The 26,778-nt window shown below is 44.6% G+C and overlaps 1 protein-coding gene across 2 annotated transcripts in view; it reads right to left on the reverse strand.

Moving 5' to 3' along the window:
* Positions 1-4,577: 4,577 nt before the first annotated feature.
* SLC5A11 (solute carrier family 5 member 11) overlaps positions 4,578-26,778 on the reverse strand; it is a 57,133-nt gene continuing 34,932 nt past the window's right edge. For both annotated transcript variants that reach the window (XM_006071149.4, XM_025274625.3), the window contains 8 exons: positions 22,433-22,638; positions 18,062-18,197; positions 10,989-11,096; positions 10,546-10,696; positions 7,919-8,087; positions 7,341-7,556; positions 6,293-6,461; positions 4,578-4,885 (listed from right to left, as the gene is read on the reverse strand). In XM_006071149.4, the coding sequence (XP_006071211.4) occupies positions 4,680-4,885; positions 6,293-6,461; positions 7,341-7,556; positions 7,919-8,087; positions 10,546-10,696; positions 10,989-11,096; positions 18,062-18,197; positions 22,433-22,638 (1,361 nt within the window). In that variant the 3' untranslated portion in view covers positions 4,578-4,679. The remainder of the gene's footprint in view (positions 4,886-6,292; positions 6,462-7,340; positions 7,557-7,918; positions 8,088-10,545; positions 10,697-10,988; positions 11,097-18,061; positions 18,198-22,432; positions 22,639-26,778) is intronic.

Below are 26,778 nucleotides of genomic sequence, written 5' to 3' on the forward strand. Positions count from 1 at the left end.
TGGGACACAGGCTGCCATGCTGGCTGCCCCAAGTGGCTCCACTGATAGAATCGCTCGCCAGGCACAACCATGACCCGACCCCTGCTCAGAAGCCACTGGACCTCCTTCCCCTGTTGTCATTGTTTTTCAGTTGCTCAGTCATGTCCGACTCTTTGCAACCCCATGGACTACAGCATACCAGGCTTCCCTGCCCTTCACTATCTCCAGGAACTTGCTCAAACTCAAGTCCCTAAAATGAAAGATACATAAACCCACTCAAACTTTGCTCAAACTCATGTCCATTGGATCAGTGGTGGCCATCCAACCAATCTCATCCTCTGTCACCCCCTTCTTCTCCTGCCTTCAGTCTTTCCCAGCATCAGGGTCTTTCCCAATAAGTCGGCTCTTCGCATCAGGTGGCCAAAGACTGGGGCTTCAGCTTCAGCATCAGTCCTTCCAATGAATATTTAGGACTGATTTCCTTTAGGATTGACTGGTTTGATCTCCTTGCAGTCCAAGAGACTCTCAAGAGTCTTCTCCAGCACCACAGTTATATGAATTGACTGAAACTTAACTTGCAGAAGACAATCACTTTTTTCTCTTAACTCAAAGTTTAACTCCCTGCACTTTTAAATTACATTGAAAATATGTACCTGTAAACCTGTTTACCCCCTATCTTAAATTTGTGTTTACTGAAGGCTCACTCTTTCCTTCCTCATACACCACCTCTGTTCTTTTTCTCTGCTCCCTCCCATCCCGGTTTAGCACTATAGTAAAAAACCTCTAGAGAAAGCAAAAGTCTCCGTGTATTGATACGTTGCTCCTAAGTATTGACCCGCTCTCCAAGGAGCTCAGCCATCCAGTCAGGCATCTCTGCAGACCTTGGAGATACTTCTTCCAGAATGCCTGAACTCACACTCCAGAGGGAGCTGGGATGCCGTGCTTGCCCAGGAGACGGTGTGGGTGCCTGGGGAGGAGGAAGGGCCATGGCAAACATTCTCCCCAGAACGTATGCTGAGGTTTATTTGAACAAAATGATTCTGAAATACACCAAACCCTACCCTCTTTACTTTAGGAACAGTGGTCCCGTTTCACTCTCTCATTGTTTGTAGCTATCAGCCTACCGCAGCGGCTCCCATCTAAAGAAAAATGAAGCTTGCTTGCCCCATGTGTGTCAGCGGCCGCTGTCCTTTCTGAATGGCCGAGTCATGGTGTGGGACGTGCGGCTCAGCTTGTACTCAGAGCTGTCATTGCACCACCACGGGAGCACCTCCTAGGTGCTGCAGAGACAAGTCACCCCTGTGTGGGGGGCAGGGGTTGCCACGTGACTGTCACCTTGCCCGGGGTATACTACACATGACAGGAGTCTTTGCACCATACCCACCATCAGAGAGGTGGAGAGGTCTGTAATCCAAACTCACATGGCCTTCCCTGACCATCAAGGGAGGTGCTGGGATCTGCCCTTCAGACTGTTCCCTTCCCTTCTCCATACAAATATTCCTCATGGCAGCATCAGTCCTGGGTGCCCAGGCCTTCTGTTCCTGCTTCCCTGCCCACAGCGACACCAGAGTCAAGGACCTCTCACCACGCACCCCTTGCAGGCAGCACCCATCTGCCTGTTCTTGGTCTAGCCCTTTGGAGGCTACAGGGGGTCAGGGTGTCCCCTGGTTACCTTGATTGTACTGGGCTCTACCCTGTGAATTCCCTACAGGTCAGATGCAGGTGGAATGACTGAATTCCTGAACCTGTTTAATACCCTGGTTCCCTTGGGGGCTCCATGGAGCCCCTTGGTCCCCTTCTTGGGGCTTCAGCTTCCAGTACTCTCCTGAGCCCAGTGAGTCCTTAAAGTGCTCATATTTGCAGGACTTAAGACAAACCCTCTTTCTAGTTTCTCTACCTGTGGTCTAGTCCCACCATTCTGCCACCTGCACCCTGAGCCTGATGGTCTGTGAGTGCGTTTCAGAGCCCTAAGTAGTCTCTGACTCACAGTATAGGGTCTTGCATGAGACTGGGCGGCACATCACTGACAGATATTTCTAGACCAAAGGCATCCACTTCGCTAATAGCCTAATGATGGAGCTGAAGATAAAGATCTGTGAACATGGTGAAGCCACTGGCTCTGATGCAACCAAAAGGCAAAAAGCGGTTCAAACTGCCTGAGCCGCCAGCTTAGGGAAAAGGCATGAAGTGGTGCCGAGTTGAGGCACCTTCTCTGGCATCACTTTTAGAGGTGTCTCTGCAGTTCCCTCTCCCATTAACCCATCTCCATCACTGAGGCCATTCTGCATTTCTTGCCTGGTACCCTCACCACAAATTCTCCCCCCTCCCCCGCCCCACCTTTATTTTTTATTGTTTTTTGCCTAAACTTTGTAGGGTTTATCTCTGTTACTTGCAAGCAAATGACTCCTACTCGACACACTCTTCAAAAGAGAGTGTAGCACTACATGCTATAATACAACCAGAGATGATATCACCCCAGCCAGCAGAGGCTGCCCTCTTCTGCTCACTGTCCGGCACGTAGCTGTACAAACCCCTGGCAATCCCACAGGCAAACTCTCCCCACATCACCCCACCCTTTTTATCCACACAGGTATCCATAAATGGTACACACTGTCAGTTATCGCTGAGCAACAAATGACCACTAACGTAAGCAGCTTAGAACAATGCACATTTATTATCTCATTGTTTCTGTGGGTCAGAAGCCCAGGCAGAACTTATCTGGCCCCTCTGCCTGGGTCTCACAAGGCTGCAGTCAAGGGTCACATGGGTCTGGGGTGTCATCTGGAGGTCTGACTGGGGAAGGACCCACTCCTAAGCTCCCTCGGGATGTTGTCAGAAGTCACGTGCTTGTGCTTGTAGGACCACAGGTCTGAGAGCCTGTGCTGCTTGCTGACCGTGATCTAAGTGCTGCCTGCAGTTCCCGATCATATGGGCTTCCGCAGGGAGGCTGCTACTTCAAGTCAACAAGGAGACCCCTAGAGTGAGTCTGCTGGCAAGACCGTGTCTGCGTGCTATAATACAATCACAGGCGGCATCTCATCACCCCTGCCATATTGCGTTGGTTAGAAGCCAATCACAGGCTCTGTCCACACTCAAGGTGAGGGGATTACACAAGAGCAAGACACCAGGAGGTGGGGATCACTGCAGGTCACCTTGGGCTCTACCCATCACCTACGTCAAAATGTCACCACAAATGACCCATCAGGATATACTTGAGCCAAATATATTTTGAGAAGAACAAAAACAAAAAGTCATCAGAGTTCTGTTTTTACCTTCTATATTTGTATTTGAATGCAGTTTTCATACATATCAATAAATTATATTTGGATGACCCAAAGTGTTTTTCATGTTATTTCATGGTAGAAACAGCATTCTTGCTTTCACCTAAGGATGTTTAGAATTGAAGCTGTGTCTTATAATGATTTCTGTGTCTTCTTTAGGTGAATACCATGGGCTTACTCTTCCATACACTGATCTAGACCCTGGGGAACCAAGCTGAGCCACACAAATGTGGTCTTGGCCTGCAGGAAGCTTGCAAACAGATACCTGGCAGCAGGGAGAGGCTGGGGGATGGGGAGGGGTGGACCATGGAAACACGTGGGAGGAAGGTCCCTGTTGGTAGAGAGAGGAGTGGAGAAGTGAGCTCTCCAGGTGCTAGGAATGGCCTGTGAGGTGAGAGATAGCACAGAAGTAGAGGGGGAGGTGGGCCACGGGCAAGGAGTGAGCCTGGCGAGGGAAGCGGGAGCTGGAGTGTGAAGGGTGTGAAGGGCCTTAGCGTCAACCAGGGAGCAGCGGGCTGTGGATGGAGGAGCAGAGTGACTGTCGGATTTGTACTTTAGATCCTTGTGGCTGTGGTGCTTGTTTTAGGGGAACAGCATTGTGGTGAGTCAAGCAGAAAGGCCCAAGCTAAGGCAGAGCTTGGGACGTGCAGCCGATCCCCTGATTTTCTTATGGCACAAGATTCCAGGGCACCAACTCAGGTCTGTTTCCCAGAGATCATAGAGAGGTGCAAACTTCACAGTGAGAAAACCTTTGGGGACCAGCTATTTCTTCACCCAAAGCCATCAACAGTGAAAGGCACTCCTGCTTGGAAGATGAGGCGGGGAAGAGTTCACCCAGCCCAGGAGATGTGTTTCCTGGAGGGCTGGGAGTCTCTGCTTGTCTCACCTTTTGGATTTGGCTGTTGATGTTACTTGATGGACAGAAAGAGTAAATGACTGCCTTTTGAGACAAGGAAGCCTTTACTCTTCTCTCTTTTTCCAGCTTCTAACCTTCATTCCCTTGTAAGAAGGGCTAGGGACTTCCCTAGTGGTCCAGTGGTTGCGAATCCACCTTGTAATACAGGGGACTCAGATCCAATCCCTGGAAACTAAGCTCCCACATGCCACGGAGCATCTAATACCCTGTGCCACAACTACTGAGCCTGCAAACCACAAACTAGAGAGTTCATGCACCTCAAGGAAAGATCCCGCGTGGCGGAATGAAGATCCCACCTGCTGAAACTAAGATCCAATGCCATAAATAAATAGATAGATAAAAATAAATAAAAGAAGGGCTAAATATTATGTTGAAGATGGCCCATTAACAGCTTTGACACCTAGTGGTAAACAAACAAAGCTTTATTATTTTTTTCTCCTTCATTAAAAAAATCGGAACATTGATAACAAATGAGAGCTCGGACCCCTGGGTTCACCCCCACGTTAAGCAAAGTAGCCCCAGAGAAAAATGGCACAGCTGATGCAAATGATGAGGTTGAGGTCCAGAAGGGTTTTCACCAAGGGGTTTTCTTCCAGGGAAACTATGATCGGGTCCGCTCTGCTGGGTGCCTGCTCCTTGCCCTTGTTCTCCACCCCACAGAGCCACAAGATGGCTTTCACCACTTTGGACCGCTTTGTGGTCATGTCACCTAAAAAGAACACAACAGATAAAGGTCGTAAGGGTGAGCTGTGTCTCCCAGACAAGAGGGAAGAGAGTCTCACCCAGTATGTTTCAGACACTGTGATAAAAACTTTATGTTCCTCTTCTGGAAGGTATTTGTTAATACCTCAATCCTGGAAGACTTGAATTCTGAAAAGTTGGTGTTTTCAGACTTTTCATGATGTTTAGGTGCAGAAGTTCAGATGAATTTCAGCCTCTTAGATAGAGGCTCAGACTAACTTGAGTGAAGCACAGAGTGGGTCAGCAGAGGCAGAGATAGGTTTAGGACCTGCTTGATCTGACTCCCTCTCTGTGTGTGGCACCGCCTGCCAGAGGCTGAAGGGAGACGGGCACTCTTGCAGGGAACTCTGTCTCCACTCAGAGCTGGGGCTGTGAAATCAACTGCGGAAGGAGCCAGGCAGGTGGCCTATGGGAGTCAGAGGAGCTGATTTGCTTCTTACACACATCATCTCTACCAAGGAAGATTCTCTCATGTTTTCCTGAAGCACATGGCCTTCTGCATCTATCCTTGTGTTTCCCACTATAGGATGCCATGGGTTCATAGCCACAATTTTTTTTAAGCCATTTGCTATTGTTTAGTCATCAAGTCATGTCCCACTCTTTACGACCCCATAGACTGTAGCCCTCCAGGTTCCTCTGTCCGTGGGATTTCCTAGGCAAGAATACTGGAGTGGGTAGCCATTTCCTCCTCCAGGGGATCTTCCTGACCCAGGGATCGACCTGAGTCTCCTGCATTGGCAGGCAGATTCTTTACCACTGAGCCACCAGGGAAACTCCTTTAAAAGCCATGTGGGGTGATTAATGACAACCACAGCCTTGGGGTCATGTAGGCAGAAGGGACTGTTGGGGACTTTGACTAACTGTATATCCCAGGTCTAAGGACCAGCTGCTTCCCACCTCCAGGCAACTTTTGCCAGGCAGGCATATGGGCTCCATGCTGCCAGATCTTCCAGTTGTTCAAAAGAAGGTGGAAATCTGAAATGTTAGGAAATCTCCCTACTTTTAAATAACTCACATTAAAAGAGTAGGTGGCCTAAACCAAAATATGTCCGCAAGCTGAGAGTTTAAAACCAGTAATTTAGAGAATGCCAGCAGTAACCCCAGCCTACCACGTGGGGGTTTGCGAGGATCAAATGAACTGTTTTAGCAGGCACTCAACAAACGTTGGCTCTCATTGCCCACCTGAAGCATCTGTCGAAAGTTCCTAACCCTTTCAGTGGCCAGAGAGTGAGGGAAGACCAGACCCTGGGAATGAGGAGATGCTAAAATGCCAAGTGTGCTCCTTTACTTGCTAGTGATATGATAGAAAAATGTCCTCTTAAACACATACTGCTTCTTGAGGTTCCTACTGCAACCTAGGAAAAAGGCAACTCACAGCTGTGGGTTTTGGACAGGTTTTCTTGAACCATCTCGAACTGGGTGTTGGTGCTGCTGGCCTCTGGTGTCCCGTTTTGAGAAAGGGTAAGAGGCGGTGGGGTTGCTGATGGCACCTGTTCCTTCTGGACCACAGGGTCATGGCGAGTAAACCAGGTCAAGCGACTGACCTATGGAACAGAGAGGAATGGAGATGGGGGTGGGGTGGTGACGTTCATCCCTTTCTCCTACCTCCTTCCAACCCCAGGCTCAGCCTTCATGTCCAAGTCTCTTCCAGTCTCTCCCTCCCACTCCACCTTCCAACAAGCTTCAGCTCCCTGCACTCTTCAGAATCAATGGACGTTTCCCCCACTCATTCCCCATCTTTCTTTGAAAGTCCCAAATCTCTTGTGGGGATCTCACCCTCCCTCATTCTAATAAGAGCTTAACCCCAGCCCAGGGGTATGTGGGACCCAGCGACCAGCATTCAGCTCATCCATTTCTCTGGCCACAGCAACTGGGTTGGTTCATGGGTGACCATGTGTCTTGGGCTGACTCCATCAATGGGCATGAGCAGCTTCACTGGAAATGCTAGGACTAAATGCTTATGCTTTTGCTTAATGACACTAAGAGAGGATATATCCTAGAAGCTGCTGACCCCATTAGGGGCTGGAGAATAGGAATAGAGGCGAGAAGGGACTTCCCTGGTGGTCCAGTGGTTAAAAGTCCACCTTCCAATGCAGGAGACACAGGTCAGGTAACTAAGATCCTGCATGCAATGGAGCAACTAAGCCCTCACACCACAACTACTGAACCTGTGCACCCTGGAGCCCACAAGCCACAACTGGAGAAGACCATGTGCCATAACACAGACCCAGTGCAGCCAAAATAAATAATAAAATTTTTTTTAAAAAAAGAAGAGGTGACCAATGGATTCAGATGGTCTTTTCTGGAATCAAGTTCCTCCAAAGACCGAACCCTAGACTTCACAGCTTTTTGAAAATCAGTCCTGGTTTTCTGTTGCTAGCAGTGAAGGGTCTCAATGGCTATAGGGTCAAACCCCAAAGTACCATTTCCTTGGAGGGCGGCTCTGTGAACCAGCTCACGGCACACACAGTGATCAGGGTGACTGAGGACAGGATCATAGAGAAGTAGAGGTAGTGGACATCCTTTACCACGGCTGGGCGCTCATCCAGCTGGTCACAGCGAGGCTGCACGTAAATGAAGTCCAGGATCAGCCGAACCAAGCCTAGGAGGAGGCCTAAGACGAGACCGAAGAAGGCACCCTGCAAAGCAGAGCAAAGCAAAGCTATCTTAGTCACATGCCTCCGGAAAGCTCAGCAAGCCCTCTCCAGAATGACAGTCACTGCGCGGGTCAGTGATTCAAAAAGTGTGGGAGCTACTTATCTGCTTATCTTTTACATACAATTGATCCACTACATATAATTCCCTGTTAATTCAGCTTCCCTTTTGAAAGATAAGATGCATCAAAATAGAAGCTTCATTGCTTGTTTTCAAAAAGCCAGGTAACATCCTCCCTGGATCTTTCTCCCCAGATCTCATCACCACCCCCCCAACAATGACACCTGATATCCACTTGTCCCCTCTCCAAGTCCCTCCTCTCCCATCCAATGGACTGAAGGGCTACCTTTTCATTGGCCCGCTTCCAGAAACATCCCATGATGAAGACCACAGCCACAGGTGGCTGTAGGTAGGAGCTGATGGACTGGATGTAGATGAAGAGCTGGCCGCCCTGGCTGGCCTGGACCACGGGGATCCAGAGGATGGAGACCAACACCAGAAGCAACACAAACACCCTGGTTGGATGAGAGACACACACCCCCACATTAGTTTTGTCCTCCCTGGATACTTCTCTTTTTTTATAGCTTTCTGGAGGTAGAATTTATATACCATAAGATTCACCCATTATGAGTATGCAATCAAGTAATTTTGGTAAATTTATAGTCATGTAACCAACATCACAATCAAGTTTTTGAATATACATCACTCCAAAAACATCCCCTTATGCCCATTTACAGTCTATTCTTGTTTCCAACCTAAAGAAGCACTTCTATCTGCTTCTATCTCTGTGAAAGAAAATGGAATTGTTAGTCCCTCAGTCATGTCTGACTCTTTGTGATCCTATGGACTATACCCACCAGGCTCCTCTGTCCCTGGGATTTCCCAGGCAAGAATGCTGAAATGGGTTGCCATGCCCTCATCCAGGGGATCTTCCTGACCCAGGAATCAAACCCAGGTCTCCTGCATTTCAGGCAGATTCTTTTCCATGAGTCACCAGGAAAGCCCCACAGGGGCTTCTGTGTCTATAGGTTTGCTTTTCTGGACATGTCACATAAATGGCACACAATATATACAATACATGGTCTTTTGCAGCTGGCTTCTTTCATTTAGCATGTTTTGAAGTTCATCAGATATCATGTATCAGTATTTCATTCCTTTTTATTGTTGAAAACATTCCGTTGAGTGGATATGCCATTGTGTAACTATTGTTGAAAACATTCCATTGAGTGAATATGCCGTTGTGTAACATTATTTATCCTTCACCCATAAGTGGACATTTAGATCGCTTCTACTTTCTGGCTCTTGTAAAAACTGCTGCTATGAACACTTGTATACATGTCTTTGTGCAGACATATGGTTTTATTTCTAGGAATGCAGTTGCTAGGTCATATGGTAAATTTTTATTTAACTTTTTAAGAAAATGCCAAACTGTTTTGAACAGTTGAACCATTATATATTAACACCTGCAATTCACAAGAATTCCAACTTCTCTGCCTCCCTATGTGCTGTTCAATTATAGCCATACTAGTGGGTGTACAGTGGTCTCTTGAAGTCATTTTCTATCTTCGTGAGAATTAGATTACACAAAATTAGATTAGAAAATAGATTACAATCTCATTTTGAAGATTGTTCTAGATTACAAGGTCTTTGTCAAATATTTGGCTTGCAAATAGTTTCTCCCAATCTGTGGCTCATCTTCTCATTTGCTTTCTTTCCTTTTTTATTTTCTTGGCCACCCTGCACAGCATGGGGGATCTTAGTTCCCTGATCAGAGATGGAACCTGAGCCCCTTGCACTGGAGGCTCGGAGTCTTAACCACTGGACCACCCAAGTCCCCTTGCAGTTTCTTTTGAATTGAAAAAGTTTTGGGTTTTGATGAGATCTAATTTAGCTCTCTTTCTTTTTTTTAACAGAATATGTTTTTGATGTCATAGTTAGTGGCTCAGTCATGTTCCACTCTTTGTGACCCCATGGACTGTAGCCCACCAGGGCCCTCTGTCCATGGAATTCTCCAGGCAAGAATACTGGAGCAGGTTGCCATTTCCTTCTCCAGGGGATCTTTCCAACCTAGGGATCGAACCCTGGTCTCCTGCATTGCTGGCGGATTCTTCACCATCTGAGCCACCAGAGAAGCCTTTTGTTGTCATACGTTTCCCTCAACCATGGCTGAGACAGCCCTAGGAATGCACCTTCTTGAGAAGCAGAGCCCCGAGATGCTTGTTAGCATACCTTTTGCATAAAATGTGCATGCCACTCACTTCACTCATTTTCATTCCCTGCATTACGCTTCAGGAGTTGGCATTAGACTTGGTAGAGAAACCTTCCCCCAAACCTCCAGAACACCCTCCTTGCTTTTACCTGGCTATCTCCTATTGACCCCTCAAATCCCAACCCAAGTTAGAGACTTTCCTCTGAAGCCCTAGTTCTGGCTCATCTGTCATAATACTCATTGTGGTTAAAATCACCTGTTTACTTATGCTTTTCTTATTCTAACTCCAAGAAAGCAAAATGAGTCTTTTCTTTTCACTGTTATGTGCCCAGCACCTGGCAGATAGGAAGTGCTCTTGAATGAATGAATGCCTTACTCATCCACAGGGTCCTGGTGTCCTTCAGCTTGGCCATCAGAGCGGGGCTGAGCCAACCAGGAGAAGTCACTGTTTGGACTTTCCCTTTGAATGGCTCAGCTTTTTCCTCCCTGGGTTATCCTGACTTTTCAGACTCTTGCCCGGCCCCATCCAATAAGACTGTGAAAAGTGAAAGAAAGTGAAGTCGCTCAGTCGTGTCCGACTCTTTGCGACCCCATGGACTGTAGCCTACTAGGCTCCTCCATCCATGGGATCTTCCAGGCAGGAGTAACTGGAGTGGGTTGCCATTGCCTTCTCCAGGGGATCTTCCCGACCCAGGAATCGAACCCAGGTCTCCCACATTGCAGGCAGACGCTCTACCGTCTGAGCCACCAGAGTAAGATCGTACCTGCCCACAATCATGAGCTCCTTCTCAGATGCCCGAGGCCGGAGATGGTTCCAGAGGTCCATGGTGAAGATGGTGCTGGCACTGTTAAAGATGGAGGTGAGGGAAGACGTCAGCGCCGCCACCATTACGGCCATCATGAGCCCACGGAGCCCTGGGGGCAGAAGGGAGCTCTATGGGCCTTGGGCTTTTTTCTGCCTTCACTGTTGACCCCATCGCCCAGGTCTGCGGCCAACCAGTCCTGACAGGTTCAATGCTGACAAGGCAGAACTCAGGGCTGGGAGCCGAGAGGAGGGACACAGAGGTGGGTGGGGTACAGCCCCCTGCGTAGCCAGGGCCTGAGCTTCGGCTGGGGGCCCTCGCATCTTGTCCCCCACCTTGGATGGGAGCCCAGCCAGGGTCCTCCTTTCTCGGGGGGACTCAGCTGAAGGGTGGTGGATCATTACCTGTAGGCAGGAGTTCCAGCACAAGTTTGGGATACGCGATATCAGAGCAGCCGGCGGGGTTGCTACAGACCTTCCGGCAGATTTCTGGGTCTGCACAAGCCACTTCGTCTGTGGAGGAAACAAGCCCAGAGATGGCTAGATGGACCCTCAGAGCCCCAGGCCCGGCCAAAACACAGCCCGGCGCCGGTCAGCACCAGGAGACAGGGCTACTGCATAGAAGTGTAGAGCTCAATGAAATAAAAAGGACCCTGGACTTGATTAAGTGGTCAAGAATCTGCCTGCCAATGCAAGAGACACGGGATCGATCCCTAGCTCAGGAAGATCCCCTGGAGGAGGAAATGGCAACCCACTCCAGTATTTTTGACTGGGAAACCCCATGAACAGAGGAGCCTGGCGGGCTACAGTCCATTGGGTCGCAATAAGTCGGACATGATTTAGCCACTTAAACAACAGACTTGATAAACCATGGCCTTCTCACTTAACCATCCTGGACCTCAGCTGCTGTATCTGTGAAACTGGGACAGTAACGGAACTTTACTTCCTAAGATTACAGTGAGGACTGAGAAGGTACACGTTAACACACTTAGCACAGAGTCGGAGGCATGGGAAGTGCTGAGTTCATTTCAACTACTTTTATTGTAACCTCAATAAAGCTGACACCGCACGACCAGTCTCGGCACAGTGTCTACATCAGCTTCCTTAACTCCCTAAAAAGGACACAAGCAATTCACCTCTTTACCTAAGTTTATTGGATGTGCAAAGGAGAACGCCATCATTTGACACATGGCAAATATTTTTAAAATTCCTCTTTTCCCCATCTCCTTCCCAATAGCACATATAGTTCAACAGCTGTTCCTCATTTTAGACTCATAAAAACTCGACCCACTTGGAAGTTTTCTCACCTCCTCTTTCTCCATTTCTGTATCAATTCTTTTCTCTCCCAAGCAGCATCCTGATTTTCTAATGTAAATCCATCCAGAATTCCTGGCACCTCTAGTTCTTCATCTCTACCTGTTACCGTGATGAACACATCCAAAGCATACAAGCATAGACCTCTTGTTTACAAGATAGAAAGAGATAAAAAAAATTATACTAATGTGTGGTACTGATAGGGACAGAGTAAAGGGACAAAGTAGACGATTAAATAGTTAATCCCACTAGGGGACTGTATGCAAAAATATATATATAGGGGAGCCTTGTAAGTTAATGATTACTCAAGGGAGCAGGTTTGCTCAACCACAAAACCAAGAAGGCTGGCTTAGCAACAAACCCATGCAACAGAAGCATGGGACCTGCCCCCAAACAATAAAACGATGGTGACACGGGACTCACAGCCTGCCCAGTGAGCTCAGTAAGTTACTGATTCCTAAGACATGCTCTCTGCACACATGAAAAACAATAATCTGTGAACCTAGCTTGACCCTGTAGGGATGAGAAAAGTCCCCTGCGCAACCTGGAGAAGGAGCTGATGTTGGAAGCCTACTGAAGAAAGACAAAGAAGTTCCTCTCCCACCCCCTACTTTTCCTTTGATTATGAAACTGTAGCCCAGTAAGCTCTCGGGGCATGGCACCCCCTCGCCCACCTGCTTGTAAGACTTACAACTGTTCTATTCTAAGAAATCACTTCTCATCCATCACTTTGCTTCTCACAGAATTCTTTCTGTGCTGAGACATAAAGGACTCTAGTACCAGGAGCTCTTTGGAGCCCCCCTGAAAGGCCACTAAACAATTTCAGTGCAGACTATCTGCTCAATACACGTTTGTTGGGATGAGGCTCGCTATCTCATTATTAGTGTTACCTTCAGAGAGGGGAAGGGACCTGATTATAATCACCCAGCAAGGTCATGATGGAGACAAGTCTCGCAACTCCCAATCCAAAGTTTCAGAGAAGGCCCAGAGTGTAGGTAGTTTCACTGGTCTGGCACGTGTTTGAATGAGAGCTTTCTTGTTACTTTCTGTCTTCCTCAGCTCCTCATATCTGAGCTGAGCTGTGCTCCTCACCACCGTCTCCGTGCCAAAACATCACCACTCACCCCTGCTGGACCACTTATAAATCCTCATATCTCTTTTGCCAGCTGGATCTATTAATAGGGGTCACTCCCATAAACAACTCCCAGACCCTCCCTCTGTCTTTCTTCCTCATTCTGATGGGTGGCACTGCCTTCCAGCCCACGTCCGATGGCAAGTGACAACTACCCGCAAGACTCAGTTTAGGGGTGGGCTTGGATTCCATCACTGCCCACGCCCATCTCCTCCCAGGTTCTGATGCAATACCAATTTCATGATGAACGTGTAGTTGAAGCCTCAAATTCACAAGTGGCCTCGAATACAGGTGCTTGACAGGGTTACAGCAGGCAGGTAGCTAGGTATGAGCAGGGAAATGGGAGCAGGGGCCAGGTGGCAGGAAATCTTGTAAACATCTTGTAAATGTCTTGTAAACAGTGAGGCAGATGAAGGAAAGCAGGAAACTCCATACTGACCAGAAAACTACATATTTTAGGTGATAGGGTTCAGGTAACAAAGAAAGCTGGGGAAAGGCAGGAATCTCCTGCCTCCAAAGGCAACCTTTTGCTTAGTATGTTCTTATTACAATAAAATTGGCCTTACAGATAAGCACCCACCATGCACTGATGCCATGACACTTCTGATTTAACCTGAATAGGGGCAAAAACCCCTCCTCCCCTTTGGAAAATGGAACTGGGGTTAAAATCAGGGAATACAACTCCAAACTCCTCCTTCCTCAGGGAATAGTCTACCCCTTCATTTGTATGAAGCCCCTCAACACCAATGATAAAAGAATCCCAGGGCGGCGGTTCCTCACCTGTCTGCCCACTGTCCCCTTTGCTTAAATAAACTCTCACTTTATCTTCCTAACCTCTCTGAGTTGTCTCTGAAATCTTTCGGGACAAAGAACCTTAAATTCACTGGCAGCAATGTTATCTCCAGATGAGGTTAAATGCCTGGTCTTTATAATTTTATCTGGGTTAAAACTATTAGTTTAATAAATGTGAACATTTAAAGTACATCACGACTTTAAAACCTAGTACTGTTGATTCTTTTCTTTAATTAAAATTTTTTATTGAAGTATGGTTGTATAATACAGAAGCTTATAATGTTTCAGGTGTACAGCAAAGTGATTCAGTTATATATATATATATATATACACACACACATATGTTATTTTTGAGATTCTTTCCTTTATTGATTATTAGAAAATATTGACTATAGTTCCCTGTAGGTCCTTGGTGTTTATCTATAGTAGTGTGTATCTATTAATCCCAAATCCCTAATTTATCCCTCCCTGCCCTCTAATATTTTTTATTGTTCTTTTTGCCACACTGCACAGCTTGCAAGGTTTTCGTTGCCCGACCAGGGATAGAACCTGGGTCCCCTGCAGTGGAAGTACAGAGTCTTAATCATGGGGTTGCCAGGGAGATCCCAATTCTTCGTTTTCTTTTTTAAGGTAGTATAAGACCTAAGAAATGGAAATCACCCCAGACCGCTTCATCCATTAGGAAGCCCAAGAACTAACTGGTCTTTGTAAAATTTCTCCACTCACAGCTATGTCTTCTCAAAGCCGGGACCCTTCCCTCCACTTACATCCATGAGTGATAAACGGTGCTGTGGCCACAATTAATAATACTGATAACAGGGGATTTCCCTGGTGGTCCAGTGGCTAAGACTCCATGCTCACAAAATAAGGGGTCCAGGTTCAATCCCTGGTTGCTGAACTAGATCCCACAGCCCACAGCTAAGAGCTGGCATGTTGCAACAAAGATCGAAGATGCCATAATTAAGACCCAGCGCAGCCAAATAAATAAATAAATATATTTTAAAATAATAATAATAACAATTGCTATGGAACAAAAGTAGATGCCTCCAGAACTCTGATTCAGTTTAGACAAAATTCATATTGCAGACCATAAATGATATTTGACAGGAAGTATTGAGAAGGAACAATCTTTTTGAGAAAAATGCTTTTGAGAGGTCAAAGTTCTTGGCTTGTTTATGGTTTGTCTGAGGAAGCTTTGGAGAAGGTTAGAAAATAGTTACATTCCTGTGGCCAGAAGGCTGTAGGGAGCCTCCCAGGTGGGGCAAAGATCTTGTTTACATTCACATGTTGTGAGTTCAAACTCTTAGTGTCCAAAAACTCCTGTCTTTAAGGGACACCAAGAAGGAGCAAGACTCCCTCTGAAATAATTCATTTAACAACCAAGTTTTTGTTTAACCCTCTAGGAATGCAAGCTTCAACCATGAAACATGTGACACAAAGTTTATAATGCATGTTTAGGGAAGAAAATTATGTTTGTTCATTCGGGCTGAAAAATATGCTCGTCACAAGGAAACTATTTGGCTCAGCTTAAGTTATAAATGAAATCGACAGCCTTGCAATCGTTAACCCACCATTCACTAATATCTGCTCACGTGTCTTGGGTGAATTAATCAACCGTTTCATACGTTGAGTGGATTCCCTTGTCAGATCCTATGATGATGCTTGAAATAAAGGATGACTCTAGCAGAGTCCAGTCCAAACACAGCACCAAAACTCCTTCTTCCAAAATGCAAGCATTCATAGAAGTTGTACTGTGATGCAGATGCTGCAAATTAACACTCTACACATAAACCTTCTCATGTAATTTTCATAACTCTGTGAAAACATTGCTATTATACCAATTTTTTAAATATTTATTTATTTGGCTGTCCCGGGTCTTAACTGTGGCCTGTAGCACCTTCATTGTGCCATGGGGTTGTGGTGCATGGACTCTAATTGTGGTAGGGGGGCTCAGTTGCTCCATGGCATGTGGGATCTTAGTTCCCCGACCAGGGATCGAACCCGCATTGCAAGGCAGATTCTTAACCACTGCACCACCAGGGAAGTCCCTATTACACCTATTTTAAAGACAAGCAAATTGAGACCCACAGAGGCTAAATAACATCCCCAAATCATAAAGCTAGGATCATGGCTAGGACTCAAACCCTTAGTTTATTCCAAAGCTTAGGTGGAGATGATTGGCTTTGTAAACAGGTACATTTCTAGACTCTTGGGTTTCATTGTTTTGAGGGTCATTTTGCTTCTTTCTTGGTTTCTACCAGTGTTCCTTAATGAGTGGGTATTGTTTTTCGGATGGACTAAGTGGAAGAGGATGTTGTCCAGGCTCATGAGAGCCCAGGATCAGAGCATCCTTTGAGGCAGTGCTGGACCCATCTGAAGATTCAGTAGGGAGCTGCTGGAGCTGAGATGGAGAGAAGAGTGGAAATGGGTAGGAACAGTGGCTTGGCCCGGCCCCTGGCCCTTTAGACCAGGGATTCTCCACCTTCTGTTGGGCCCCATCCCCAAAGACCTGGATTCAATAGGTCTTGGATGGGGTCTGAAAAGTTTGCCTTTCTAGCAGGTTCCAAGGCAACTCTGATGCTGCTGGACTGGGGACCACACTTTGAGAAGCTCTGATCAAGATCTTCAAATCTACCATGCCCACCTCACCATCTCCACCCTGCCTCACTCTCTCAAATTCATTTCTCACTTATTGCTGGTACCATAGGCTAGAGTGTTTTGATATCTATTTTCTTTTACTCTTTCATGAGGACCAGACTCATCTGAGATGTTACAACTCCCTAGGGTCATGGAATGTGGCATTATGTTTCATTTAATAATCATCACTGATTGGCTGACTGCTATGAGTGAGGATCAGGGTCTTGTTATTGATCTTCCAGATATAGATCCAAAGCTTAAGATGTGATTTCCTGAGAGAGACAGTAGCCTGATTAAGAGTCAGGTTTTGGAAGCAGATGCACCTGTCTGCAGGTACAGGTATAGAGATCACCAGTTCCTGACATCACAATGACTCCCAATAACATTTTCCACTCCTAGGCCTGTTTAATCCCCATGCTGAAAACTTCATTCCTCTACCAAGTTTTTTTATAGATAAGGAAAATACTTTAGAGGTTTGATACACTAGTTTTGTTAAGAAAAGTACCCCACCAAGGGTTCTATGCTTCCCTTGTGGCATATTAAAAAGCAGAGATATTACTTTGCCAACAGAGGTCCAACCAGTCAGAGCTATGGTTTTCCCAGTAGTCACATATGGATGTGAGAGTTGGACTATAAAGAAAGCTGAGGGCCAAAGAATTGATGCTTTTGAACTGCGGTGTTGGAGAAGACTCTTGAGAGTCCCTTGGACAGCAAGGAGATCGAACCAGTCAATCCTAAAGGAAATCAGTTCTGAATATTCATTAGAAGGATTGATGCTGAAGCTGAAATTCCAATACTTTGGCCACCTGATGGGAAGAAACGACTCATTGGAAAAGACCCTGATGCTGGGAAAGATTGAAGACAGGAGGAGAAGATTGAAGGCACAACAGAGGATGAGATGGCTGGATGGCATCACCGACTCAATGGACATGAGTTTGAGCAAGCTCCGGGAGTTCGTGATGGACAGGGAGGCCTGGCGTGCTGCAGTCCATGGGGTCGCAAAGAGTCAGACACAACTGAGCGACTGAACTGAACTGAACTGAAGGGTTCCATTGGGCTGAAGTTGCCAAACCACTGAAGTGTGAGGGGTGCCCTCATGTGAGATTTCAGGGAGCTGGCATCTGGAACAAGATTTAGCCTAGTTTGTGGTTTTAAAATAGATATGTATAGTTGAGGGACTTCCCTAGTGGTCCAGTGGCTATGACTCCACACTCCCAATGCAGGGACCTGGGTTCAATCCCTGGTAAGGGATCTAGATCCCACATGCCACAACCAAGTGTTCACATGCCTCAACAAAGATCAAAGCTCTCAAGTGCTTGCAACTAAGGCCTGGTGCAGTCAACTAAATAACTAAAATATATAGTTGAGGCAAAGCCCTGGATAGGTCTCCACTCTGTTAGGCCTGGGACATCTATAGGACATGCCCATTGAACCAATATTGGGAAACAGCACAGAGTCAGTAGATACTGGAATGGAGATGCCTCAGTGGAATCACAAGGAAGGGACACCAGTCTCACTCTCATGGGGCAGTCGGTAATATGTTTAGAACACTCTACTGGGTCTGAGACTCACAGAAAATCTCTCCTCCCAGCTGTCTTCTTACCTGGAAAGAGGACACGGCTGACCATACCCGGGAACACCATGATGAAAAGGGGTAGCACCTTCAGATATGCAGCCATCAGAGAGCCCCCTTTGGCGTGGGACAGGTTCTTGGCAGCCAGAGTCCGCTGAACAATCACCTGGAAAACAGTGGGGTGGTTGGAAGTTGAGATGACTTTCTCTTAAAGCAAATTAGATGTGCGTGGCTTCTTGGTAGGCATATAGACTCAGGAGCCTAGTGGATCTGGCTTCTCCAAAGAAGCATCTCTTTTATTTTCAATCCCTGTGGCCCAGTGGTCCAGCCGCAGGAGCTACACCAAGGCAGAGAAAGCAAGAACTGGAAGGAGGATAGAAGAGAAAGAGAGGTTCTGAGATATTTCCACCAACAGGATTGGTGTATCTGGGCTTATAGTTACTGCATACTGGTACACCTAGGTCTTAGCCTGACCCCCTTCTCTCTGATGGGAGGCATAAGGTAGGTCTTATCAAGATTTATCCCTTTAGAACAGATTGGTAGTTGCCAGAGACAAAGGGTGGGGGTGGGAAAAATGGGTGAAGGGGGTCAAAAAGCACAAATTTTAGTTATAAAAGAAGTCCTAGGGATGTAATGTACTGCATGGTGACTATAGTTAATACTGGGTCGCCTATCTTTAAGTTGCTAAGAGATGTTCTTAAAAGTTCTCATTACACTAAAAAAGGTCTCATCATAAGAGAAATAGTGTAACTATGTATGGTGATGAAAAATAACTACATTTATTTTGGTGATGATTTTGCAATATACCCAAATTTTGAATAGCAAAAAAAGATTTATCCATTCAAAGGGAATGACATGCTATCGAGTGTTTTTTGAGTGGAAAGATGGGTCCCTGCTCCAGCCTTCAGATTGCATCTACATGAGCTCAGAATTTTCTCTACTATTTCCTGAGGTTTGGGGTCTTGAAGCCTCTGGAGAAGTTGCAGAGACCTTGGTGAATTGTTGTTTAGTCGCTAAGTCATGTCTGACTCTTTGTGATCCTATGGACTGTAGCTCACCAGGCTCCTCTGTCCATGAGATTTCCCAGACAAGAACACTGGAGTGGATTGCCATTCTTTTCTTTAGGGGAGCTTTCCAACCCAGGGATCAAACCCATGTCTCCTGCATGGGCAGGCGGATTCTTTACCACTGGACCTCAATGAGAAACAATGAAGTCCGCAGGTAAGAAATAAAGACCATGGAGAAGGATACCAGAGTAAGTTCCAGGAGTTTCTGAAGGCTAGTACACCTTCCTGCAGTTCGTAATCCATGAGGTAATAAATTCCCCACCCTTTTCCTAAGCTGGTTTAAATTTGATGTGGTTTTTTTTTTTCCTGTGACTTGCAAACAAGTGTTCCCTCAACTGCGTAGATTATTATTATTTGTTTGGATGCTGTCAATGAACGAGTCTAAAACATGGAATCAGCTTATTTGAGGAGAGGTAGGGGAACAGTGAGGCTCCCTCTATCCCGAGCTGGGGACTTAGCTGTCTTTGTCTAGAAGCTGATTTAACTGTTACCTGTCGTTTCTCATAACTCCAAACATACACCCATTGGGCTTTCTAGAATACTTAAGAATGTGGTAGTTACATGTAACAATATAGCATCTATAGGATACTTTTTTTTAATGGCTTCATTAAGATGCCGAAGGGGCATCCCCAGTAGCTCAGTGATAAGAATCCGCCTGCAATGTAGGAGGCACAGGAGACTCAGGTTCGATCCCTGGATTGGGAAGATCCCCTGGAGAAGGAAATGGCAACCCACTCCAGTATTCTTACCTGGAGAATTCCATGGACAGAGGAGCCTGGTGGGCTATGGTCCCTGGGGTCACAAAGAGTTGGACACGACAGAGCAAGTGAACACAGTCGCTCAAAAGTGCCAAATTAGGCATTTGAGCTTCAATCCTTGTCAGTCCATCTGGAAGCAGATAGGAGGGTTTATAGCTTTGGAAAACCTAGCCCTTGTGATGGCAGGTTCAAAGCTGTGACTGAAAGAATGTTGGTTTTTATTCCCATGAAGTGGAGCCTCCAGAGGGGAATTTAAGAGGCAGCTGAGTAAGTTTTAAGAGAGTTGTGCTGCTCAAAACCCCACAAGCCCTGTGAAGAGTGTGTGGCTCTGTATGACAACCCCCAGACCCAAGTAATGGAGCAGAGCTCATAGAAATGTTATGAACATGAATGAGCTAATACATAGGAAATGCTTCAATCAATTACTGGTAAATGGCACAGTTATCAATAAATGTTTAAGTGTCATTATGGATTGTGATTTGCCCTTCTGTCTCTGCACAGAAAGATCTAAAACACGCTCTCAATCAGTGCACCATGCATGCCACTTTGCCTTTCTTCTGCTCTAAAGTGAGCTACACACAGAGCTGACCAAACATGTGCTTCTCCTAGGGCAGCACCAGCGCAAGGAACTAACACATAACACAGCCTTTGGGGGCCACAGAATCCAGCTCAGCAGCAACAAGACCAAGAGCTGTGGGATCCAAAGAAGGCTTGATTTTCTGGGCCCTCTAGCCCTCCCTGGCATCCGGAAGATGATCGAGTCATCCTGGATTAAGTCCCCAGGCTCTTGAACAATACGAGGTGGGTCGAAGGTGGGCTTCAAGGGATGTACACTGAAATCCCAGCTAGTAAGGGGGTGAGGCATCTCAAGGAAATATTCGTATTGATTAATAAATATAAGCTGGTGACCTGTGTCAAGAGCAGTAGCATAAAACCATAGCAAAAATGTAAATGATTTTAACAGTTTATTAAATGCCCCTGCAACAGAAAGGACTATAAGCAAATTCCCAGTGCTTCTCTCTTTTACAATTATCAGTAATCCCACTAATGAGAAAACAGAGGCTGAAGATATTAAACAAAGTTATGCCACCTGAACTTGAGTCCAAGCCTGTTAAGGTTTAGAAAGCCCAGGCTCTTAGCCTGCATCTGAACTGTCTCCTGCCCAGTTCAGATGGGCTGACTATTGGCTGAACTCTCCAGCCAATATTTGCTAAGGAAAAGATCAGGGGAGGGGGTCAAGAGGGGAGAGTGATTTTCTAAAGGGGCAACATTGTACCCATCTCTGGCTTGGGTTTTAGCTCTTCACTCAGAGGCGTTCTCACCCATGGGGTGACCGAGGTTCACTCTCTGCAGTGCCTCCTGCACCAATTCAGTGGCCCAGCTCCATGATCATTATTTTGGTTAAAGTCTCATCAGCTCTGAATATGAAATACAGCTTCCAAAATGGCACACAGATTGCTGATCTTTAATGTAATGGAAAAACCGATTTCAACAGATGACATATTCACGGGCTTGAAATCTGAGAAAGTATAAACCGGTGTGCAGTGAAATGGCTCCCGTCCTTCCTGGCACACCTACCCCGGGAAGTAATCGCCCTCAGTTTTAGGTAATCCATCTGGAGTTTCCTTCAGCACATTCACCTCTGCGCCTGTGCTCTTTCAGTCGCTCAGTTGTGTCTGGCTCTTTGCAACCCTATGGACTGCAGCCCACCAGGCTCCTCTGTCCATGGAATTCTCCAGGCATGAATACTAGTGGGGCTGCCATCTCCTCCTCCAGGGGATCTTCCCAACCCAGGGATCGAACCAGCGTCTCTTATGTCTCCTGCGTTGGCAGGTGGGTTCTTTACCACTAGCACCACCTGGGAAGCTCTTCAGCAAATACAAGCAAATGCAAATACGGATTCTATCCCCACCCCACCTTTCAACACAAAAGGCTTATTTTACCCACAGCAGTGTCTTTTGCTTTCTAATTTCTTTTTTTTACACCAGTTATATATTTGCTTTAAGGGATTGGCTTTGGTGGGTCCCTCTGCCCCAAACTCTCTTCCTTGACAATCACCAGAACCCACGTGCTCTCCTCCTTTGCCCAAAGGTCACTTCTCAACCATGATTCTCCTGACCATCGTATTTTAAAATGTCATTCTCACACTCTCAACCTCCTTTTTTTTTTTTTTTTTTAATGCCAGTTATCACCTTGTAATGTTCCATTTATTTATTTACTGCCATCTACTTCTGTCAGAAGAAAGTGAGTTCTACAAGGACCGAGTGTCCTTGTTTACCTGTGACTTCCAAGCAGCTGGTACAGTATTTGTGGAGCAAATAATACCAATGTCAGCTAAAACCTCCATTTAAAATATATCATCGCTTTTGCTTACTGGGTCTTTCCAGACATTCAGCAGGATGTATCAAGTTTTCCCTTTGCAAAAAGCAGCAGCTTCAGATTTGCCATATGAGCAAGAATAACCAGATAAGGTGTAGAGCAGTAGAGAAATAAGAGAACAGATAGGGGAAGGACAAAAACCCAGCTTCTAGACAACCCAAGGAAGCATTCCAGGGGCTCAGCCTGCTGCCCTGTACCTGATCCGTGCACCAATACCAGAGAGACGGGATGGACATTCCAAATAGGATCCCGGGCCACGGGAGATCAGATGTCACTGGGTCTCGGAAAATATGGAAGGCATCTTCCCGGGGCAACCCGCAGCTGCTGTTCCTGCTCCGGTTGCTAGCCATGGCCAAGAAATATTTCTCCTCCAAGCCTTTCAACCCACCAACTGCAGCGAAACCTAGAATTGAGAGGAAGCCCAAATTTGCCAGGAACTCAGATTGATCCACAGCAGCTCATGAGGGGATGGTTGGAGATTGGTGAAATCCTACTTAGAACCACAGCAAAGTTAATTGACTTAGAGCTTCTTAGCCTCCTATTTTAAAAAAACATTTTTTAATGCCTTTGGTAGTGACTATGGATTGCTTCTTAGAATAATATTTCTAAATATATAATACAAAATTGTCTCTTAGTCGCTAAGTTGTGTCTGACTCTTGCGACTCCGTGGACTATAGTCCGCCAGGCACCTCTGTCTATGGGATTTCCCAGACGAGAATGTTGGAGTAGGTTGCCATTTCCTCTTAATACAAAATACATCAATTATAAAGGAAGCCGAATACATCGAAGGCACTCATCAAACCATAAGAACTAAGACATAGTAATTTATTTATTTGCACCATTAAATACAAAGACTCCACAGTGGGTCAAATAACAATCTAGTTTTAAAGTAACCATGGACACAGACAGTGTTTCAACACATCAGCAGCAATTATAAAAACATTTGGATAAAAACATCAGGGTTATATTTTGGTTTCAAAGTCACAGATATTGCTAATTTCCCTGTGGGGAGCTGCCTATGCTAATAACTGAAAGATGCTAAATGTCACTGATAGATTTGTGAAAACAGATGGATTTCTTTCCCATCCAAGGTTCACAAAACCTGTACCTTCTGTCCATGAACCCCAAGTTAATAAACTCTGCCTTAAGGAAATATACATTCACCTCTAAACTTCTTCTCAGCTATCCCAATTTATGGTATTTCAAGAGTGGTCCAAGTAACCTATGGCCTTGAGAAAGTCATTTCTCCATCTGAGATTCAGTTTTTCATCTGCGAGTGGGAATAATAAAGTGCCAACCTCACAGCACTGAAGCAAGGACTAAGTGAGATTCCGCATATAAAATGCATAGCATCTGGCACAAACATGAGTTGTCTGTAAAAAATAATAAAGCACTGTAGTTTGCAGATAATTTGCTTCGTTATATTAATCGAAAGGATTCAAGGTTATCCCCCAAATAACATTGCTCTCACTGGATTACGTTCTGGAAGATTGTGTTTGTCTTTTTTGTTTCATTTCTTTTCTTGGGTATTTTTTGTCTGTTTGTTTCTTGGTATGGAAGAGAAGGGGTTGGTGTTACCATTTGGCTAAGAATGATATGTAACCTGCAGCCTGGCTTATTTTTGTGGAAGAGTGTGGTAAACAGTGGCTACTGGAGGGAAAATATTTTTGATGATAAATTTTTGTATGCTTTTTTCCCTGAAAAATTATTTTGTGGTAGTAGGAGGGAAGTATAATTATTTGTGGTCCAGTTATCAGTAATTGGACCTTGAATATATACCATTCAAGTCAAGAGAAAGCTAGACAGACTATATTAATATTAGACAAATTAGACTCCAGAACAAAGAATACAGCCAAGGATAGACAGGAATACCACATAATGATAAGGAGGTCAGTTCACCAAGAGCTCATAACAATCCTAAGAAGAGAAAGAAGTCAACAATTATAGTTGGAGACCTCAATACCCCCTTTTTAGTGGTTGATGGAAAAATAAGACAAAAATATTTATACAGATAAAGAAGATTTATACACTATCAACCAAGTTGACCCAATTGAGATTTATAAAGCACTACACCCAACAATAGCAGAATACATATTCTTCTCAAGTACTCTTGGAAGGCTCATCAAAATAGGCAATGTTTCTGGCCATAAAACAAACCTCAATAAATTAATAAGAAATAACATCATACAAAATATATTCTATTATTGTAATGGAATTAGACAAAAAAATAATAACAGAAATATATCAGAAAAATCTCTAATATTTAAAAATAAGTTGTCCCTGTTTGCTGATAATATATTATATATAAAAAATCCTAAAGATTCCACCAAAAACAGTTAAAACTAATAAATGAATGAATCTAGTAAAGCTGCAGAATACAAAATCAATATGCAATAATCAATTGTGTTTCTATATATTATTCAGGCTTAGACATAGTGGTGGCTTAGACAGTAAAGAATACGCCTGCGATGTGGGAGACCTGGGTTTGATCCCTGGGTTGGGAACATCCCCTGGAGAAGGGCATGGCCACCCACTCCAGTGTTCTTGCCTGGAAAATGCCCATGGAAGGAAGGAGCCTGGTGGGCTACAGTCCATGGGGTCACAAAAAGCTGGACACAACTGAGCAACTAAACACATAAGCAGATACTATCGGAAAGAGATATTCAGAAAATAGTACCATACACATTACTACATATGAAATAAACAACATAGATTTACTGTATAGCACAGGGCACTATATTAAATAATTTATAATCTATAATGGAAAAGAATCTGAATATATATACACACATATATATATTTACACCTCAAACTAATACAATACTGTAAATTGACTATACTTCAATGAAAAGAAAGCAATATTGTTTCTAATTGCATCTAAAAGAATAAAATAGCAATCAGTTTAATCAAGGAGGTGAAAAGATCTGTACACTGAAAACAATAAATAAGAGTGATAAAAGAAATTGAAGAAGACCCAAATAAGTGGACAGATATTCCATGTTAAATGGACTGGAAGATCAAGATTGTTAAAATGTCCATACTACTCAATGTGATCCACAGATGCAATGAAATCCCTATCTAAATTTCAATGGCATTTTTCACAGAAATAGAAGAAAGAAAAGAAAACAAAAAAAAAAAAAAACAATCCTAGCATTTACATGGAACCACAAAAGATCCTGAATAGCCAAAGCAACCTTGAGAAAGATCAAAGCTGGAAGCAAAACAGTATGATATTAGGAAAAAGCAGTCCTGTAGACCAATGGAACAGAATTCAGAGCACAAAAACAGGACCTTCCTGGTGACCCAGTGGTAAAGAATTCACCTGCCAATGCAGGAGACATGAGTTAGATTCCTGGTCTGGAAAGATTCCACATGCCACAGGGCAACTAAGCCCTTTCACTACAACTATTTAGGCTGTGCTCTAGAGCCCAGAAACCACAACTACTGAGCCCTCACACCACAACTGCTGAAGCCTGTGCACCCTAGGGCCTGTGCTCAGAAACAAGAGAAACCACTGCAATGAGAAGCCAGCATACCACAATTAGAAAGTAGCCCCCCTCACTGGAACTACAGAAAAGCCCACACAGCAATGAAGACCCAGCACAACCAATAAATAAATAAATAAATTTTTAAAGGCACAGAAATAAAACCATGATAAACAAGGGGATTCGAATTGACATACACAAATTACTATATATTAAATAGATCACTAAAAAGAACCTACTGCATAGCACAGGCAACTCTCCTAAATATTCTGTAATAATTTACATGGGAAAAGAGTCTTAAAAAGAGTGGATATACATATATATTATATATATATATATATATATATATATATGACTGATTGATTTTGCTATACAGCAGAAACTCACACAGCATAGTAAATCAACTATATTCCAATAAAGATTAATTCTAAAAAATAAAATAAGCTTTATGATTAAAAAAAAGGAAGAAAGAAAACCATGCAGATATTGTCAATCAATTTTCCACATTTAAAAACCTGCAGATACCTTAGGAGAAAGTCTGCTAGATATAGTAGAATGAGGAAGGTTGCCGAAGGTAGATCGGTAATCTCTCTCCTGACTGATCATAATGAATTAAGTAGTGGAACTTCCTCATTGAGACCCCATATTTAGGAAGAAAGATCAGGAAGTTGGCTAAATAGCAAACCATGTGAAGGTCTATCTTTTGGCTCTTTTGCCTCCAAAACCCGAGAGTGTTATGAGTCACTTATGTGGCCCTGTAAGGTTCAAAATGTTGTGATAGCAACCACATTCAACATTTATCTAGTGAGGCTGAACATGTGTTTTTATATATTTATTACTCATTTGTTTTCTTCTTTATATAAACCAGTGAAGTTTTTCTTCTTCATAAAGGTCCAGAACATTTCCTGCTACAGTTTATAATAAGCAAGTCTTATTGCTGTTTTTGTGTGTGTGTGTGTGAAACTAATTTATTATTCCATGATTTTTAAAAAATTTTGTTTGAAAGGTAAAAGTAACACATGCACAACATTCTGCATAACTGTGCAGAAAGACACAAA

The sequence above is a fragment of the Bubalus bubalis genome, chromosome 24, assembly GCF_019923935.1.
Source record: "Bubalus bubalis isolate 160015118507 breed Murrah chromosome 24, NDDB_SH_1, whole genome shotgun sequence".
NCBI classification, from domain to species: domain Eukaryota; kingdom Metazoa; phylum Chordata; class Mammalia; order Artiodactyla; family Bovidae; genus Bubalus; species Bubalus bubalis.